The sequence below is a fragment of the Dreissena polymorpha genome, chromosome 1, assembly GCF_020536995.1.
Source record: "Dreissena polymorpha isolate Duluth1 chromosome 1, UMN_Dpol_1.0, whole genome shotgun sequence".
Lineage (NCBI taxonomy): Eukaryota > Metazoa > Mollusca > Bivalvia > Myida > Dreissenidae > Dreissena > Dreissena polymorpha.
This window is the reverse complement of record NC_068355.1, coordinates 97,468,459-97,489,070: the sequence shown is the minus strand read 5'-3', so window position 1 is coordinate 97,489,070 and position 20,612 is coordinate 97,468,459. Positions and strand designations below refer to the sequence as shown.

At 40.1% G+C, this 20,612-nt stretch overlaps 1 protein-coding gene and 1 long non-coding RNA gene across 3 annotated transcripts in view; both read right to left on the bottom strand.

Annotated features, from left to right (window-relative positions):
• LOC127841543 (transforming growth factor-beta receptor-associated protein 1-like) overlaps positions 1 to 20,612 on the bottom strand; it is a 44,165-nt gene that overhangs the window by 7,430 nt on the left and 16,123 nt on the right. For both annotated transcript variants that reach the window (XM_052370436.1, XM_052370446.1), the window contains exons 6-16: positions 10,681 to 10,815; positions 9,836 to 9,996; positions 9,005 to 9,137; positions 7,133 to 7,225; positions 5,047 to 5,151; positions 4,373 to 4,564; positions 3,424 to 3,617; positions 3,024 to 3,092; positions 2,641 to 2,713; positions 2,038 to 2,172; positions 1,244 to 1,344 (exon numbers count right to left, since the gene is read on the bottom strand). In XM_052370436.1, the coding sequence (XP_052226396.1) occupies positions 1,244 to 1,344; positions 2,038 to 2,172; positions 2,641 to 2,713; positions 3,024 to 3,092; positions 3,424 to 3,617; positions 4,373 to 4,564; positions 5,047 to 5,151; positions 7,133 to 7,225; positions 9,005 to 9,137; positions 9,836 to 9,996; positions 10,681 to 10,815 (1,391 nt within the window). The remainder of the gene's footprint in view (positions 1 to 1,243; positions 1,345 to 2,037; positions 2,173 to 2,640; positions 2,714 to 3,023; positions 3,093 to 3,423; positions 3,618 to 4,372; positions 4,565 to 5,046; positions 5,152 to 7,132; positions 7,226 to 9,004; positions 9,138 to 9,835; positions 9,997 to 10,680; positions 10,816 to 20,612) is intronic.
• LOC127841739 (uncharacterized) lies at positions 7,658 to 8,227 on the bottom strand. The gene is made up of 2 exons (XR_008031297.1): positions 7,940 to 8,227; positions 7,658 to 7,790 (listed from the first exon to the last, which is right to left on the bottom strand). It is a non-coding gene; the product is annotated as an uncharacterized LOC127841739 (long non-coding RNA).

The following is a 20,612-nucleotide window of genomic DNA, read 5'->3' as shown; positions in this document are numbered from 1 at the left end:
ATGCTACATACCAAATATTGTACCTCTTGGGATTGCAGTTTTAGAAGATAAGATTCATCAAGTTTCTTTTTTTTAACACATCTTTTGGCCATATGGACTAATTCATCAACAAAACAGAAAGATTTATGAAATTTTCACAAAGCACCACCCAAGGAACATTCATACAACGTTTCAGCAAATTCTCTAAAACAATGGAGGAGATGTCGTTAAAGGAAACGTTGACAGATGCACGAACAGACCATACAAATCACAGTATGCAGTCTCACTATGGTTCACTAAAACCAAATACAGTCGCAACCAAGTCAGGACCCACAACAAAAGTTCGAGCCATCTGGAATTCGAGCCAACCAATTTTTAATACACTTATGTTTACTAACATAAATCTGCGATATATTTACATCTCCAGTTGAAAAGTAGTCTACTGCTTAAACTCTGTACTACTTTTTTCTATTGAATTAATAAAAACCAAATATATACTTCATATTTTTTTTAATCATTATTTTAAAACAGTTCGAATACAAACAAACATATATCATAAATACATTTATATTAAATGAGCTCTTTTTAAGAAGAACCTTTATTGGTACATGTAAGGAACAGCACTAAGAAACATAACATACATAAGAATTATATGCATATCGCTCAAATATTAACAGCACCACATGTAATTACTTATTCACTTCCTTTTTTTAAAGAATGACTTGACGTATAGACACAAAGTTTTCTATTCAATCAAGTTGAAGAGCCCTTCCAGCCATACTAATACATCATCGACAAAAACCGTCAGATTGTATACAAAATGTCATATTTTACTCAAATCAATTAACGATTGAGTCAATTACATGTGTGCACTAATGGCGGGCCTTTAATCAAGCGCTCCTAATTGATGAACAACTTTATGTGATCCCAAGTGAGTTCAAGCCAAACAAACTAAAGAACGTGTGAAAATTGTGACTGGGACTGTGAAAACAGTTCAAGTCATCCGATAATTTGACCCTCGCCATCCAACAGAAGTGTACATGAACACATTGTATATAGCAATAAAGAATTGGTGCTTCAAGGAGAGTTCAAGCCAACTGAAAATTCAAGCCAAGCCAGTTTGAGCCTTGGGGTTACAGCTGTTCATGGTACTAATTCTGGATTAAACCATAAGATTGCCATTTATTGGTTAATTACTTTATATGTTGTATAGACAATTCTCTATAATTATTTGATTGCTAAAGGTTTGCCTACAACGGCTTACCTGGCCATGTCAATGTGCTCCTTCTTCACACCGTTGGCTTTCATGAGGTTGAGTACATTCTCCAGGTACAGCACAGCTAAGTGGGTATGGTATTTTTCTTTCTGCAAACATGGAAACCATCAATTCATCATAATGTTTGACAAAATTAATAATATAAGTCAGGCCTGTATCTGTTCTACTCATGAATACTGTAAAACCAGTATACTTTGAAACTCAATTGTGTAGTTAAAAGGAGCCAGAAATTTACGTCTAAAGTAAATAATTATAAAATAATAGCTTGGCTAAGAAGAAGAGGCATTAACACATCCAAATAGAAACAGAAATATTGGGGTTTGAAACCACTACTTCAGAAGATGGGTACAGATTTTAACTTTCAAAGTAATCAGATTCATTTTCTTATGTCCCCCTTCAGGTGCATATGAGTCGCGTTCTGAGAAAACTGCGCAAAACGCACGTATGTAAAGTGTCGTCCCATATTAGCCTGTGAAGTCCGCACAGGCTAATCAGGGACGACACTTTCCCCTTTTATGACATTTTTTGTTAAAATGAAGTCTCTTCTTAGCAAAAATCCAATTTAGGCGGAAAGTGTCGTCCCTGATCAGCCTGTGCGGACTGCACAGGCTTATCTGGGACGACAATTTACGCACACGCATTATGCCCAGTTTTCTCAGAACACATCTTATATTATTTTCCATCTACACACCTAAGTCTCTCTGTTTCCATTCCGACCCTTTTTGATTTTATACATAACGTATAACACTATGTTGATAGTCTATTTCTTGTAAGCCAGTTACCTCAAGTTTCTTTTGAAAGACAAGGTATTCGAGGTATGAGACAACGGCCCTGGGGAAGCGGTGCAGGTAGTCTATCACAGTGTCAGGTCTCAGCCTCTCTGACGGGGGCTCCTGCGCAGGCCGCTCAGTAAAGATCTGCAAACATAGCAGGTACACAGCCGAGACTAAAAATGACAGTTATAGAGATGACACTTATAGAACTGAATTGTGATATTAGGAAATCATAATTATACAAATAGATGTCTGGCAATTAAAAATTCTGCAGGCCAACCATTTTGCTTACTTAATTCACTGATAAAGAGATGCATTGGGTTTCTTATGAATTACGATTCAATTATACCAGTTATTTTCATAGACTTAGGACAATTAAATATGTGTGAAAAAGATAGGTTTATATAGATAGACAACTGGCTGATGTCTCCACAAATATTTTATAAGAAGCAGCTATTGTTTGTTATGCAAAACATGGTGTAAACGTGGAGCTTTAAATATTGTGATGGAAAATAAATTATAAAATTAAACTAAATTAAAGCAAACAAATTTAATTGGGAAATTTGCCGTCTTATACTCGGAAAGCTTTACAACAAAAAATATACTACTTACTTTTATACTAAGTTCTTGATCTTTTTCTAATGCCCATTCAACATATTTCCATACCAAATCATGATCACTTAAACTGCAATAAAAATATGAAAATTTTACCATCTTTCTCTGTCACAAAACAGCTCAAGTCAGTTTAAAGATGTGTTAGGTGCTAACATCATTGAAAATTATAAATGTGGACACAACAAAAACTGGCTTCTGTATCATTTGGACATGACAAAGCATGGTACCAACAAGAACTGGGATTTAGGTATTCTTACATAGTAGTTCCAGAATTATTACCCAGTTCTTTCAAGACAATTAACACAATATGAAATAAAATTGTTCATGTGGTAACCATGTTTAATTGAGAGTCAGTAATATAAATACAGATACACACTTACTTCGACAAAAAGTTGACAACAAATTCAAACCCTGGGAAAAGATCATCTTTAATATCACCATTAACAAGTCTGAAAATATAAATACTTGCACTTTGAATATACACAACTTAAGGAAGTCATAAAACATTAAGTGTTTGAAAAAATAATTTAACAAAATGAAATATATACTGTAATGTGTATTTAAAAGGGACATTGAAATTAAACTAAAAGTTACTTCATTAAATAAATAAAGTGTAACCAAATGGAAGGTTTATTTTCTACCAAACAGATGGAATGTTCCTTTACTCTTTTAAAAAGTCATATGAAAGCGAATCTAAACTTACTTTGTATCTAAAAAAAAACAATCTAGGAATCCAATGGAAAGTAACATTATTTAAAGATAAATAACTCTGCCACATACCTAGACCATATATTTAGAGCTTTATCGTTATCACCATGGTATTTACAGAGCATAGCTAGTGAGTGGTGGCGCTCATAATTCTCGAGCCACTCAGCACAGTCCTTAAGGTCGCAGCCCGAGTCTACCTCGATCAGGGGAAGTAACTCTGGAGAGTTGATCTCTGCATATAGTTTCAATAAGGCAACATCAATCTCCTGTAAAGAAAAGGCTTCTGGTCAGTCCTCAAAGGTGCATGTCCCTTAATGCTATTGATTGTGGGAAATTAAAACCAGATGACACATTTTGTTTTCAGTTTTGTTTCTGTTTGTATGTGTTTAACAGCAACTCCACTCAATATGGTCATCTTGTGCATTTAAAAAAGATGATTAAGCAATTTTTAAACTTTGTTCTGAGGAGGCACATAGGTCTTCATTTGTCTGCAGATGGTTTAGTATATAATATTGTTAAACACTTGACCACTTAGATACATATTTTTATGTATTTGTAGTCCCATTGAAAGTTAAATGTTATTCAAGACCTTTCTTAATAGATTCAAGTTTTAAAAGCTTCATTTCTAAGATACTGATGAGCAGCAAACAGTTACTAGCAGGCTGTTCTGGTTTTATGCTGTTTGAAAAAGCCATTTTCATTTCGCTTCTTATGGGAGAAGGTTTATATGAATGAAATACTAAGATGTAGGAGATATAAAAAGTATTAAGCTTCGAGAATCACCCCTTACCAAGACTTTGACAAATAAAAAAACAGTATTTACAGCAAGAATTTCAGAATTAGCTTCGTAATTCGACTTAAGTCATAAGGCTCCAATAATGTGAAAATCCTAAATGACAAACAGAGCCTTAACTTGAACTATTTACAGATTCCTATTGGTTCCTATAAATAGGTCAGATATTCAAACACAAAAATGATTAATCATAAGAGGGCTGGTAATTATTGGAAGTGACTTACAGACCTGTTTAAAGCCCCTGGCGTTTACAGTCCCTCTGATGTCCTCGAGGTATCTTCTCAGAAAGTTCTTGTACTCCTCCACCACCTGCTTATCTCCCCTGGCTAGCTGGTTCACATCTGCAATCTCGTGCAGTCCCGGCACACTACGCTGGAAATTACTGGTGCTCGGCATAAGTCTTGGGTACAGGCTGATCAACTGAAAATAAGTATATATAAATATTTAGACAATTAATCTATTATGGAAAATACAACCATTATTGTGCTGTAATCAGTAACATAATGAAAGATACTTCACTATACATTTTACTAGACGAGTTATAATTGACTGATCAAGGACTAAATCAGATTTAGGCATTATACTGGTTTGGTCAGGTAAAAGGAGCACTTATTTTAAAAGCAAGAGCCGCTTTCTGAGAAAACTGGGTTTTATGCATGTGCTTAAAGTGTCCTCCCAGATTTGCTTGTGCAGTCCGAACAGGCTAATCAGAGACGGCACTTTCTGCTTTTATGACATTTTTCATTAAAATGAAGTCTCTTCTTAGCAAAAATCCAATTCAGGCTGCACAGGCTAATCTGGGACAACACCGTTCACACATGCATTATGCCCAGTTTTCTCAGAACACGACACATTTAAGAAGGCTTATGAGACTGTACCATCACAATACCACTTGACCTCACCTCCCTTACATCCACCTGGCCATTTTTAAATAACTCCTGAGCTTCTGCTAGGTTTCTACGAGAAAACTCAATAAATGCTGCCTGCTGTTGTATACGCTTGAATTTCTGAAAAAAAAGTACACCCTTTTGTAAATACAGTCCAACCCCACTTAAGCAGCCAGTCAAAGGAAACAGCCAAATTGGCTGCTTAAGGGGGGTGGCCTCTTAAGAGGGGGTTGGGTCATAGGGAGTCTGGAGTTTATGAGTGCATGGCCAACTGTTCAATTTTTGTATAAACAAAATGGTAAATATGTGTACATGTACTAAACAATGTATAGAAAATATTCTATTCATCTTTCTAATCATCATCATCATCAGAATCAAGTCAATGAAAAAGAATCATTCTCATGATTCATTGTTTACACAATGCGCGTTGTATGGCCCCAATGCACTTAAGATTGGAACAGTTGTGAATTAGTTATGCGTGAATAACTCCTGTGTCACTATAAATCGATAATTTAATCGGTTTATTGCAACTTTAGGACTTTGAATACCTACCGCACGAATTGGTCCCGACAGTGATCTCCTTCACGATAAAATCGTGGCCAATTACTTAAGAGACTGATAATAGCAACCGGGTGTAATCCTCCTGGTAATCGTGCTTTTCATGCATAATATTATAAAAACATTTTTTCGCCGCGTAAAGGGTTTTATCAAAATTAATATTGAAATCATTGTAAATATAAAACAAATATAAATGTTTTGTTTTATTCCCAAATGAGAATAATAATTTGTAATCCGAAACACACTCCTGATTGTTTTATGTTAACGAGACGTTTACAAATTCTAGCATCGTGTATTTCTTTTGTCCCGACAAAAGCGCGCGAAAATTATGCATCAATGTACAATGTCACGCCATACCCATGGTTCAAAAGCATGCGTGTATTGATTTTTGGATAAAAACTTAGTAGCACAGATAACATGTAGATCAGTTGATTTCGGTTAAAAAAACTTTTTAACTTTTAATTAGCCGACAATAGTCATAAATGTGTGCTTGAAATAGTATGAGCTACAAATAATAAATTATAAATTAAGAATCTCCTTTCCAGTTATAATAGGTGATATTTGCACGTGCGGAAACAAAAAGATCAAACGGTCGCATATTGCTTTTAAGCCGATAATCTGCCGCTAATTAATTGCAACTTGCAAACTGGCTGTCAAAATGTTTATCACACATCACGCTTCAGTACTACAGAGCCTAATCCGCAGACAGGAAGTACGTATCGATTTTTTTGCCGTTGCGTCTGTGTAATTTTGCCAATGTACATGACTGACTTACTTGCGCGTGACCACTCATATGGCGGGAATTTAACATTTGGGATGCAAAATTGCTGGCCGCTGGCTGGAGAAACGGGGTTACTGCTTAAGAGGGGTGCATTATATAGTGTTTATCGACGGTCGCGGCACAGACCGGCCGCCTACACGGGGTGACCGGCGATGAGGGGTGACCGGAAGTAGGGGTTGGACTGTAGTGGCATGTGCAAATAGTTGTGAGTGTTCAAACCTAATGAAAGAAATTTATTCCTTAGTGATCAAACCAACACTTGTCGTATTTTCTTTTCTTATTCTCACTGGATAAACTTTCTAAATCTTGGCACCAACTATGTATTCACAATATACTTGGTTTTAAATATCAACACAGGGCAATGATCTCAAAAACTATGATGTTTTTAAGTATGACAATGGTAAATGCTTAATCAGAAATAAAACATGTTGGATGGCTTGTTAAAAAGTTCTGGAAGCTGTCTGAGGTGGGTAGCAAACTCACTTAATAAATCAACCATAATATACATACATGTACATGTAGATAATTTATTAAATCTTTTTTATTTAGACACAAATGTGAGTGAAACAAGACATGTATATATAGGACACAGTTGTTCCACATTAAACTTTTTTCTCAAAGTACTCATTATAAAAAGAATGCAGAAAAATTCAGACTAGGGCAAATCTACATGCGCCCCCCCCCCCCCTCCCAAAGTGGAGGCATACATTTTTCTATTTAACTATCACTCTATGGTTACTGAGTGTATATTTTGGTTGTCACCTTGAGAAAGTTGTCCCTGGTGAGCCCGTGGTTGGCATTCCTGGTCAGATCAAGGGCCTCCTGGGTCCTCTTGTCAGCCAGCAGACCCTGCACCTAGCAACCATAACACGTGGGGGTTCTACACACTTGTATTTGAGCCAAGCTCTGGGAAAATGGGGTTTAATGCATGTGCGTAAAGTGCTGTCACAATCAGGGACAACACTTTCCGCTTTTATAGAATTTATTGTTAAAATAGTGTATCTTCTAAACAAAATCCAGAGTAGACAGAAAGCGTCATCCCTGATAATCTGGTGCAGACTGCACGGGCTAATCTGGGATGGCACTTTACGCATATGCATTCAGGCCTGTTTTTCCAGATTGCTGTTTATTTTTAATTTCACAAAATATTCAACAACAAGAGGGCCAAGATGGCCCTGAATCGCTCACCTGACTAACCAAATACAATCCCAACCCAGATTTCATCAAGATAAACATTCTGACCAAATTTCATAAAGATTGGATGAAAACTGTGACCTCTATTGTCTACACAAGGTTTTTCTATTATTTGACCTAGTGACCTAGTTTTTAACCCCAAGTGACCCAAATACAATCCCAACCCAGATTTCATCAAGATAAACATTCTGATCAAATTTTATAAAGATTGGATGAAAACTGTGACCTCTATTGTCTACACAAGGTTTTTCTATTATTTGACCTAGTGACCTAGTTTTTGACCCCAGGTGACCCAAATAAAATCCCAACCCAGATTTCATCAAGATAAACATTCTGACCGACCAAATTTCATAAAGATTGGATGAAAACTGTGACCTCTATTGTCTATACAAGGTTTTTCTATTATTTGACCTAGTGACCTAGTTTTTGACCTAGTGACCTAGTTTTTGACCCCAGATGACCCAAATACATTCCCAACCCAGATTTTATCAAGATAAACATTCTGACCAAATTTCATAAAGATTGGAGGAAAACTGTGACCTCTACTGTCTACACAAGGTTTTTCTATTATTTGACCTAGTTTTTTACCCCAGATGACACAAATACAATCCCAACCCAGATTTCATCAAAATAAACATTCTGACCAAATTTCATAAAGATTGGATGAAAACTGCGACCTCTGTTGTCTACACAAGGTTTTTCTATTATTTGACCAAGTTTCTGACCTAGTGACCTAGTTTTTTTACCCCAGATGACCCAAATACAATCCCAACCCAGATTTCATCAAAATAAACATTCTGACCAAATTTAATAAAGATTGGATGAAAACTGTGACCTCTACTGTCTACACAAACAAATTGTTGACTGACGCACGCACGCACACACAATGGACGCCGGACATCACACGGTCATATAAGCTCACCATGTCACTTCGTGACAGGTGAGCTAAAAAAACGTATACTTTTTTAAAGCTTATGTAAAAAATAAAACTTAAATTCCCTTTCTTCCTTACAAAATTATCTACCTGCTTTAAATTAAAATGGAACCCGTATAAAAGCATTGAAAAGGTACGTATTTAATAATCTGCATAATATTGTTTATTATTCATGAGTTAAGTGTTTAAATCAATTGAATTCTGCTTGTTAGCATCAAAAGCCTGTGGCTTGTTAAGACAGTCTTGAGTCTGTTTCTTTGGTAGAACCAGCATGTAAATGTTGGTAGCGGAAATCATGAGAACACTCCCAAAGTGGGAATCGAACCCCAAACCTCCTGATAACTTGGCAGACTTTATATTTACTCCCAAACAAAATTGTATTTGTTCAAAAACAAGGCTCAGGTTAAAATCCTTTTGGATTATGTATAAACATACAAAAAACAATACATTAAATTTGTTAACTCGCACAAATATGCACATTTATTTGTTCTCTATTCCACACATACTTGTTTCTCCCAGGCTACAGGCACTAGTGAGTATATTTCTTTAGTTGAGGCAATGAATATTCGCCCATCATAGTCGTTCATGATCACCCCTCCTTGGAACGGTATGGCCTGCTTCTGCTGCTGGTCCAGAATACTGAAAAAATGAGTGGGTAAACAGAATATTTGTGTCTTCTTTTAGAAAACTGGGCTTAATGCATGTGCGTAAAGTGTCGTCCCAGATTAGCCTGTGCAGTCCGCACAGGCTAATCAGGGACGACACTTTCCACCTAAACTTGATTTTCGGTAAGGAGGGACTTTCTTGAAACTAAAAATACCATAAAAGCAGAAAGTGTCGTCCCTGATTAGCCTGTGCGGACTGCACAGGCTAATCTGGGACGACACTTTACGCACATGCATTAAGCCCAGTTTTCTCAGAACAAGCGTCATTTATATAGAAAATACTGTTAGGCTCATTCTTGTAAATTTAAGAAATCATGATTTGCATTCAAATAATAATAATGAAGTCAAATAATACAAGTAGATGTAAATGGAATAATTAAATCTTTAGCAATAAAACATTCAGACATACTGGTAAGAAAATGTAACTACACCATGGACAATGGATCTCGAATTTTATATGTATGTAAGCTGTTAATATCAAAAACCTTTGTGGACTGATAAATGTATTGTCCATGGCCCATGTATAAATGTACAGACTGGTGTACAGTGGTAAACTAATTGTCCATATCCAATGTATATATGACTGCACACTTTGTACAGACTCTGTACAGACTGTTGTAAAGTGATCAACTAATTGTCCATTGCAAATGCATATATGTAGGATGAACATACCTATGCACAGTGATAAACTCATCATTCATGGCAAGTATGTATGGATGCACATATCCCACTGATATGAGGTTCTCGGACCACTGTAGTGGGGGTCGCTGGGAGATCCCTTCCGAGGTCACAAACATGCCCAGTGCACTGGGGCCCGTCAACAGGAACTCCTCCTGAGATTGGAGTTGGACGTACTATGTTAATTTAATCTCAACAAACTAAATGGCTTCATACCCACACAGAATGATGACTGTTGTTTATTGGTCAATACACAATTATTATAACATTAATGATACTAAATGTCACTTATACACTCAAATCTTCAGATTTTTTTTAAACAAAAGAAATACGCAAATTTTAATTCATAAAGCAACAAGATATGTGTTTGTAAGAAACACTATGTCCCCTTTTGCGCCGCTTTGAAGCTATATATTTGACCTTTGACCTTGAAGGATGACCTTGACCTTTCACCACTCAAAATGTGCAGCTCCATGAGATACAAATGCATGCCAAATATCAAGTTGCTATCTTCAATATTGCAAAAGTATTCATTAAATGAGCGATTTTGACCCATATATTTGACCTTTGACCTTGAAGGGATGACCTTGACCTTTTAAACACTCAAAATGTGCAGCTCCATGAGATACACATGCATGCCAAATATCAAGTTGCTATCTTGAATATTGCAAAAGTTACTGCAAATGTTAAAGTTGGGGAAAACAAACAATCAAACACACAAACCAACAGACAGGGCAAAAACAATATGTCCCCAACTATAGTGGTGGGGGACATTAAAAAAACGCAAAATTACTGAAATCATGAAAAGCATCAACTGATGCATGATTTGTCTCTCTTACCCTGCTGACTCGTTTGACCAAGGGCCTCATGTGCTCTGTGTCTATGGGGAAGAGGTCCGTCTGTTGACCGGTCTCATAGTCCAGCATGCAGTACTGCGACAGCAGTGCTGCACACACCACATGGCCGTCCATGCTCTGCAAGTTCTTTTTTTTAGTTAAAAGCTTCGTATTTGAGCTGAATTGTATTGAAAGCAATTGGCTTATAGGGACACTCTCTAGACCAGTTTCAGGGAAGAACAAGATCGGCTTATAGGGACACTCTCTAGACCAGTATCAGGGAAGTACAAGATCATCTTATAGGGACACTCTCTAGACCAGTATCAGGGAAGTACAAGATCGGCTTATAGGGACACTCTCTAGACCAGTATCAGGGAAGTGCAAGATCGGCTTATAGGGACACTCTCTAGACCAGTATCAGGGAAGTACAAGATTGGCTTATATGGACACTCTTTTAACCAGTATCAGGGAAGTACAAGATCGGCTTATAGGGACACTCTCTAGACCAGTATCAGGGAAGTACAAGATCGGCTAATAGGGACACTCTCTAGACCAGTATCAGGGATGTACAAGATCAGCTTATAGGGACACTCTTAACCAGTATCAGGGATGTACAAGATCACTTATAGGGACACTCTCTAGACCAGTATCAGGGAAGTACAAGATCGGCTAATAGGGACACTCTCTAGACCAGTATCAGAGAAGTACAAGATCAGCTTATAGGGACACTCTCTAGACCAGTATCAGGGAAGTACAAGATCGGCTTATAGGGACACTCTCTAGACCAGTATCAGGGATGTACAAGATCGGCTTATAGGGACACTCTCTAGACCAGTATCAGGGAAGTACAAGATCAGCTTATAGGGACACTCTCTAGACCAGTATCAGGGATGTACAAGATCGGCTTATAGGGACACTCTCTAGACCAGTGTCAGGGAAGTACAAGATCAGCTTATAGGGACACTCTCTAGACCAGTATCAGGGAAGTACAAGATCAGCTTATAGGGACACTCTCTAGACCAGTATCAGGGAAGTACAAGATCAGCTTATAGGGACACTCTCTAGACCAGTATCAGGGATGTACAAGATCAGCTTATAGGGACACTTTCTAGACCAGTATCAGGGAAGTACAAGATCGGCTTATAGGGACACTCTCTAGACCAGTATCAGGGAAGTACAAGATCGGCTTATAGGGACACTCTCTTAACCAGTATCAGGGAATTACAAGATCAGCTTATAGGGACACTCCCTAGACCAGTATCAGGGATGTACAAGATCGGCTTATAGGGACACTCTCTAGACCAGTATCAGGGAAGTACAAGAACGGCTTATAGGGACACTCTCTAGACCAGTATCAGGGAAGTACAAGATCGGCTTATAGGGACACTCTCTAGACCAGTGTCAGGGAAGTACAAGATCGGCTTATAGGGACACTCTAGACCAGTATCAGGGAAGTACAAGATCAGCTTATAGGGACACTCTCTAGACCAATATCAGGGAAGTGCAAGAGCGGCTTATAGGGACACTCTCTAGACCAGTATCAGGGAAGTACAAGATCGGCTTATAGGGACACTCTCTAGACCAGTATCAGGGAAGTACAAGATCAGCTAATAGGGACACTCTCTAGACCAGTATCAGGGAATTACAAGATAGGCTTATAGGGACACTCTCTAGACCAGTATCAAGGAAGTGCAAGATCAGCTTATAGGGACACTCTCTAGACCAGTATCAGGGAAGTGCAAGATCGGCTTATAGGGACACTCTCTAGACCAGTATCAGGGAAGTACAAGATCGGCTTATAGGGACACTCTTAACCAGTATCAGGGATGTACAAGATCACTTATAGGGACACTCTCTAGACCAGTATCAGGGAAGTACAAGATCGGCTAATAGGGACACTCTCTAGACCAGTATCAGAGAAGTACAAGATCAGCTTATAGGGACACTCTCTAGACCAGTATCAGGGAAGTACAAGATCCGCTTATAGGGACACTCTCTAGACCAGTATCAGGGAAGTACAAGATCGGCTTATAGGGACACTCTCTAGGCCAGTATCAGGGATGTACAAGATCGGCTTATAGGGACACTCTCTAGACCAGTATCAGGGAAGTACAAGATCGGCTTATAGGGACACTCTCTAGACCAGTATCAGGGATGTACAAGATCGGCTTATAGGGACACTCTCTAGACCAGTGTCAGGGAAGTACAAGATCAGCTTATAGGGACACTCTCTAGACCAGTATCAGGGAAGTACAAGATCAGCTTATAGGGACACTCTCTAGACCAGTATCAGGGAAGTACAAGATCAGCTTATAGGGACACTCTCTAGACCAGTATCAGGGATGTACAAGATCAGCTTATAGGGACACTTTCTAGACAAGTATCAGGGAAGTACAAGATCGGCTTATAGGGACACTCTCTAGACCAGTATCAGGGAAGTACAAGATCGGCTTATAGGGACACTCTCTTAACCAGTATCAGGGAATTACAAGATCAGCTTATAGGGACACTCCCTAGACCAGTATCAGGGATGTACAAGATCGGCTTATAGGGACACTCTCTAGACCAGTATCAGGGAAGTACAAGAACGGCTTATAGGGACACTCTCTAGACCAGTATCAGGGAAGTACAAGATCGGCTTATAGGGACACTCTCTAGACCAGTGTCAGGGAAGTACAAGATCGGCTTATAGGGACACTCTAGACCAGTATCAGGGAAGTACAAGATCGGCTTATAGGGACACTCTCTAGACCAGTATCAGGAAAGTGCAAGAGCGGCTTATAGGGACACTCTCTAGACCAGTATCAGGGAAGTGCAAGATCGGCTTATAGGGACATTCTCTACACCAGTATCAGGGAAGTGCAAGATCGGCTTATAGGGACACTCTAGACCAGTATCAGGGAAGTACAAGATCAGCTTATAGGGACACTCTCTAGACAAGTATCAGGGAATTACAAAGTCGGCTTATAGGGACACTCTCTAGACCAGTATCAAGGAAGTGCAAGATCGGCTTATAAGGACACTCTCTAGGCCAGTATCAGGGAAGTACAAGATCAGCTTATAGGGACACTCTCTTAACCAGTATCATGGAAGTACAAGATCGGCTTATAGGGACACTCTCTAGACCAGTATCAGGGAAGTGCAAGATCGACCAGTATCAAGGAAGTGCAAGATCGGCTTATAGGGACACTCTCTAGACCAGTATCAGGGAAGTACAAGATCGGCTTATAGGGACACTCTCTAGACCAGTATCAGGGAAGTACAAGATCGGCTTAAAGGGACACTCTCTAGACCAGTATCAGGGAAGTACAAGATCCGCTTATAGGGACACTCTCTAGACCAGTATCAGAGAAGTACAAGATCGGCTTATAGGGACACTCTCTAGACCAGTATCAAGGAAGTGCAAGATTGGCTTATAGGGACACTCTCTAGACCAGTATCAGGGAAGTACAAGATCGGCTTAAAGGGACACTCTCTAGACCAGTATCAGGGAAGTACAAGATCGGCTTATAGGGACACTCTCTAGACTAGTATCAGGGAAGTACAAGATCGGCTTAAAGGGACACTCTCTAGACCAGTATCAGGGAAGTACAAGATCGGCTTAAAGGGACACTCTCTAGACCAGTATCAGGGAAGTACAAGATCCGCTTATAGGGACACTCTCTAGACCAGTATCAGAGAAGTACAAGATCGGCTTATAGGGACACTCTCTAGACCAGTATCAGGGATGTACAAGATCAGCTTATAGGGACACTCTCTAGACCAGTATCAGGGAATTACAAGATTGGCTTATAGGGACACTCTCTAGACCAGTATCAAGGAAGTGCAAGATCGACCAGTATCAAGGAAGTGCAAGATCGGCTTATAGGGACACTCTCTAGACCAGTATCAGGGAAGTACAAGATCGGCTTATAGGGACACTCTAGACCAGTATCAGGGAAGTACAAGATCATCTTATAGGGACACTTTCTAGACCAGTATCAGGGAAGTACAAGATCGGCTTATAGGGACACTCTCTAGACCAGTATCAGGGAAGTACAAGATCCGCTTATAGGGACACTCTCTAGACCAGTATCAGGGAAGTACAAGATCAGCTTATAGGGACACTCTCTAGACCAGTATCAGGGAATTACAAGATAGGCTTATAGGGACACTCTCTAGACCAGTATCAAGGAAGTGCAAGATCAGCTTATAGGGACACTCTCTAGACCAGTATCAGGGAAGTGCAAGATCGGCTTATAGGGACACTCTCTAGACCAGTGTCAGGGAAGTACAAGATCGGCTTATAGGGACACTCTCTAGACCAGTATCAGGGAAGTACAAGATCAGCTTATAGGAACACTTTCTAGACCAGTATCAGGGAAGTACAAGATCGGCTTATAGGGACACTCTCTAGACCAGTATCAGGGAAGTACAAGATCCGCTTATAGGGACACTCTCTAGACCAGTATCAGGGAAGTACAAGATCAGCTTATAGGGACACTCTCTAGACCAGTATCAGGGAATTACAAGATAGGCTTATAGGGACACTCTCTAGACCAGTATCAGGGAAGGACAAGATCAGCTTATAGGGACACTTTCTAGACCAGTATCAGGGAAGTACAAGATCGGCTTATAGGGACACTCTCTAGACCAGTATTAAGGAAGTGCAAGATTGGCTTATAGGGACACTCTCTAGACCAGTATCAGGGAAGTACAAGATCGGCTTATAGGGACACTCTCTAGACCAGTATCAGGGATGTACAAGATCGGCTTATAGGGACACTCTATAGACCAGTATCAGGGAAGTACAAGATCCGCTTTTAGGGACACTCTCTAGACCAGTATCAGGGAAGTACAAGATCAGCTTAAAGGGACACTCTCTAGACCAGTATCAGGGAAGTACAAGATTAGCTTATAGGGACACTCTCTAGACCAGTGTCAGGGAAGTACAAGATCGGCTGATAGGGACACTCTCTAGACCAGTATCAGGGAAGTACAAGATCGGCTTATAGGGACACTCTCTAGACCAGTATCAGGGAAGTACAAGATCGGCTTATAGGGACACACTCTAGACCAGTATCAGGGAAGTTCAAGATCAGCTTATAGGGACACTCTCTAGACTAGTATCAGGGAAGTACAAGATCGGCTTATGGGGACACTCTCTAGACCAGTATCAGGGATGTACAAGATCGGCTTATAGGGACACTCTCTAGACCAGTATAAGGGAAGTACAAGATCAGCTTATAGGGACACTTTCTAGACCAGTATCAGGGAATTACAAGATCGGCTTATAGGGAGACTCTCTAGACCAGTATCAGGAATGTACAAGATCGGCTTATAGGGACACTCTCTAGACCAGTATCAGGGAAGTACAAGATCGGCTTATAGGGACACTCTCTAGACCAGTATCAGGGAAGTGCAAGAGCGGCTTATAGGAACACTCTCTAGACCAGTATCAGGGAAGTGCAAGATCGGCTTATAGGGACATTCTCTAGACCAGTATCAGGGAAGTGCAAGATCGGCTTATGGGGACACTCTCTAGACCAGTATCAGGGAAGTACAAGATCAGCTTATAGGGACACTCTCTAGACCAGTATCAGGGAAGTACAAGATCGGCTTATAGGGACACTCTCTAGACCAGTATCAAGGAAGTGCAAGATTGGCTTATAGGGACACTCTCTAGACCAGTATCAGGGAAGTACAAGATCGGCTTATAGGGACACTCTCTAGACCAGTATCAGGGATGTACAAGATCGGCTTATAGGGACACTCTCTAGACCAGTATCAGGGAAGTACAAGATCCGCTTATAGGGACACTCTCTAGACCAGTATCAGGGAAGTAAAAGATCGGCTTAAAGGGACACTCTCTAGACCAGTATCAGGGAAGTACAAGATCGGCTTATAGGGACACTCTCTAGACCAGTGTCAGGGAAGTACAAGATCGGCTTATAGGGACACTCTCTAGACCAGTGTCAGGGAAGTACAAGATCGGCTTATAGGGACACTTTCTAGACCAGTATCAGGGAAGTACAAGATCGGCTTATAGGGACACTCTCTAGACCAGTATCAGGGAAGTACAAGATCGGCTTAAAGGGACACACTCTAGACCAGTATCAGGGAAGTTCAAGATCAGCTTATAGGGACACTCTCTAGACCAGTATCAGGGAAGTACAAGATCGGCTTATAGGGACACACTCTAGACCAGTATCATGGAAGTTCAAGATCAGCTTATAGGGACACTTTCTAGACCAGTATCAGGGATGTACAAGATCGGCTTATAGGGACACTCTCTAGACCAGTATCAGGGAAGTGCAAGAGCGGCTTATAGGGACACTCTCTAGACCAGTATCAAGGAAGTGCAAGATCGGCTTATAGGGACATTCTCTAGACCAGTTTCAGGGAAGTGCAAGATCGGCTTATAGGGACACTCTCTAGACCAGTGTCAGGGAAGTACAAGATCAGCTTATAGGGACACTCTCTAGACCAGTATCAGGGAATTACAAGGTCGGCTTATAGGGACACTCTCTAGACCAGTATCAAGGAAGTGCAAGATCGGCTTATAGGGACACTCTCTAGGCCAGTATCAGGGAAGTACAAGAACGGCTTATAGGGACACTCTCTTAACCAGTATCAGGGAAGTACAAGATCGGCTTATAGGGACACTCTCTAGACCAGTATCAGGGAAGTACAAGATCGGCTTATAGGAACACTCTCTAGACCAGTATCAAGGAAGTGCAAGATCGGCTTATAGGGACACTCTCTTAACCAGTATCAGGGAAGTACAAGATCGGCTTATAGGGACACTCTCTAGACCAGTATCAGGGAAGTACAAGATCGGCTTATAGGGACACTCTCTAGACCAGTATCAGGGATGTACAAGATCAGCTTATAGGGACACTCTCTAGACCAGTATCAGGGAATTACAAGATCGGCTTATAGGGACACTCTCTAGACCAGTATCAAGGAAGTGCAAGATCGACCAGTATCAAGGAAGTGCAAGATCGGCTTATAGGGACACTCTCTAGACCAGTATCAGGGAAGTATAAGATCGGCTTATAGAGACACTCTCTAGACAAGTATCAGGGAAGTACAAGATCATCTTATAGGGACACTTTCTAGACCAGTATCAGGGAAGTACAAGATTGGCTTATAGGGACACTCTCTAGACCAGTATCAGGGAAGTACAAGATTGGCTTATAGGGACACTCTCTAGACCAGTATCAAGGAAGTGCAAGATCAGCTTATAGGGACACTCTCTAGACCAGTATCAGGGAAGTGCAAGATCAGCTTATAGGGACACTCTCTAGACCAGTATCAGGGAAGTACAAGATCAGCTTATAGGGACACTCTCTAGACCAGTATCAGGGAATTACAAGATAGGCTTATAGGGACACTCTCTAGACCAGTATCAGGGAAGGACAAGATCAGCTTATAGGGACACTTTCTAGACCAGTATCAGGGAAGTACAAGATCGGCTTATAGGGACACTCTCTAGACCAGTATCAAGGAAGTGCAAGATTGGCTTATAGGGACACTCTCTAGACCAGTATCAGGGAAGTACAAGATCGGCTTATAGGGACACTCTCTAGACCAGTATCAGGGATGTACAAGATCGGCTTATAGAGACACTCTCTAGACCAGTATCAGGGAAGTACAAGATCAGCTTATAGGGACACTCTCTAGACCAGTGTCAGGGAAGTACAAGATCGGCTTATAGGGACACTCTCTAGACCAGTATCAGGGAAGTACAAGATCGGCTTATAGGGACACTTTCTAGACCAGTATCAGGGAAGTACAAGATCGGCTTATAGGGACACTCTCTATAGACCAGTATCAGGGATGTACAAGATTAGCTTATAGGGACACTCTCTATAGACCAGTATCAGGGAAGTACAAGATCGGCTTATAGGGACACTCTCTAGACCAGTATCTGGGAAGTTCAAGATCAGCTTATAGGGACACTTTCTAGACCAGTATCAGGAATTACAAGATCGGCTTATAGGGACACTCTCTAGACCAGTATCAGGAATGTACAAGATTGGCTTATAGGGACACTCTCTAGACCAGTATCAGGGATGTACAAGATCGGCTTATAGGGACACTCTCTAGACCAGTATCAGGGAAGTGCAAGATCGGCTTATAGGGACACTCTCTAGACCAGTGTCAGGGAAGTGCAAGATCGACTTATAGGGACACTCTCTAGACCAGTATCAGGAATGTACAAGATCGGCTTATAGGGACACTCTCTAGACCAGTATCAGGGAAGTGCAAGATCGGCTTATAGGGACACTCTCTAGACCAGTGTCAGGGAAGTGCAAGATCGACTTATAGGGACGCTCTCTAGACCAGTATCAGGGAAGTACAAGATCGGCTTATAGGGACACTCTCTAGACCAGTATCAGGGAAGTACAAGATCGACTTATAGGGACACTCTCTAGACCAGTGTCAGGGAAGTACAAGATCGGCTTATAGGGACACTCTCTAGACCAGTACTGTATCAGGGAAGTACAAGATCGACTTATAGGGACACTCTCTAGACCAGTATCAGGGAAGTACAAGATCGGCTTATAGGGACACTCTCTAGACCAGTATCAGGGAAGTACAAGATCGGCTTATAGGGACACTCTCTAGACCAGTGTCAGGGAAGTACAAGATCGACTTATAGGGACACTCTCTAGACCAGTATCAGGGAAGTACAAGATCGGCTTATAGGGACACTCTCTAGACCAGTATCAGGGAAGTACAAGTACTTGGTATCTTTTTGGACAGATTTAGAGAAGGCTTCCCCACTGAGGATCTAAGCCATGATTTCTCACTCACAAGGGGAACAAGGATCTAAGCCATGATTTCTCACTCACAAGGGGAACAATCATATCAACACATAGTCTTCATTCTGGTTACTTGCTTTAAACATAACTGATAAATTTCTTCTTGTTAATTAAGGAGAGAGAAGACAAAGTAGGTGTTCAAATTTCATTGGTCAATATTGTCACATTAAATCATGGCTTAAGGTGGCATCATCCAAACAAACAATGAGTTATGACTTTAAGCTACATTATCCAATCAAATAATGGCTAAAGGTCACATGATTGAATTAATTGACTTGCAATTCTTGGACAAGTGACCAAAGACAACCAACACAGTTGACTCTGCTCCAATGACTTAAAGCCAACTCTTCTTCAGGACCTGCCATTGTGCATTCTGTATTAAATACAAACTGGAACTTGATACCTTGTATAGATAAGTTACGTCATAAACGTTCAATCATAAATCTAATTCTTAAGTTTGCATTTTAAATCTCCTACACAGTATTCATGAATGAAATGTTCACTTTTTACAAAATAATTCATTATCATAATGGCTAGATAGGTTTCAGCCAAAATGCTAAATGCTCAATTACCTGCAAACATTACAAAATATTTTGACTTAGACCAAGCAGTAGACTTATGATTTGAATTAATGGTATGTATGAGAATTTTTCAAACTGTATTTTATGTATATATTTATGTTTTTTGATAAACAAATACTGCACATTTTATCTCAAATGTTTGCAGCAGATATAATCAATACAATAATATATATCAACTTTTAGATAGTGTTAACATATATTGCATAAGTAATCTAATAATCTAACCAAAGCTTTAGAGATCTTATATTATAATACCAATTCCATTATGCGCTGCCATATCTATGTAGTATTAATTGGACAAGCCTTAAATATCTTAATAAAATGTGCCCATGCACACATGCAAGCCACTACCGTAGATATCAAGTGTGCTACTTGCATTACTGGTAGGGAACCATTGGCCTTACATATTATTTCATGACTAATCCCCTCACAGCATTTGTTGCTGGGCTTGTGCACAGATGATAGAAACCAAGACTGATCCAGTGCTTCACCAAACGAGCTGGCCGGGCACATATCAATGTGATCTTTCTCAAAAAGTGGACCA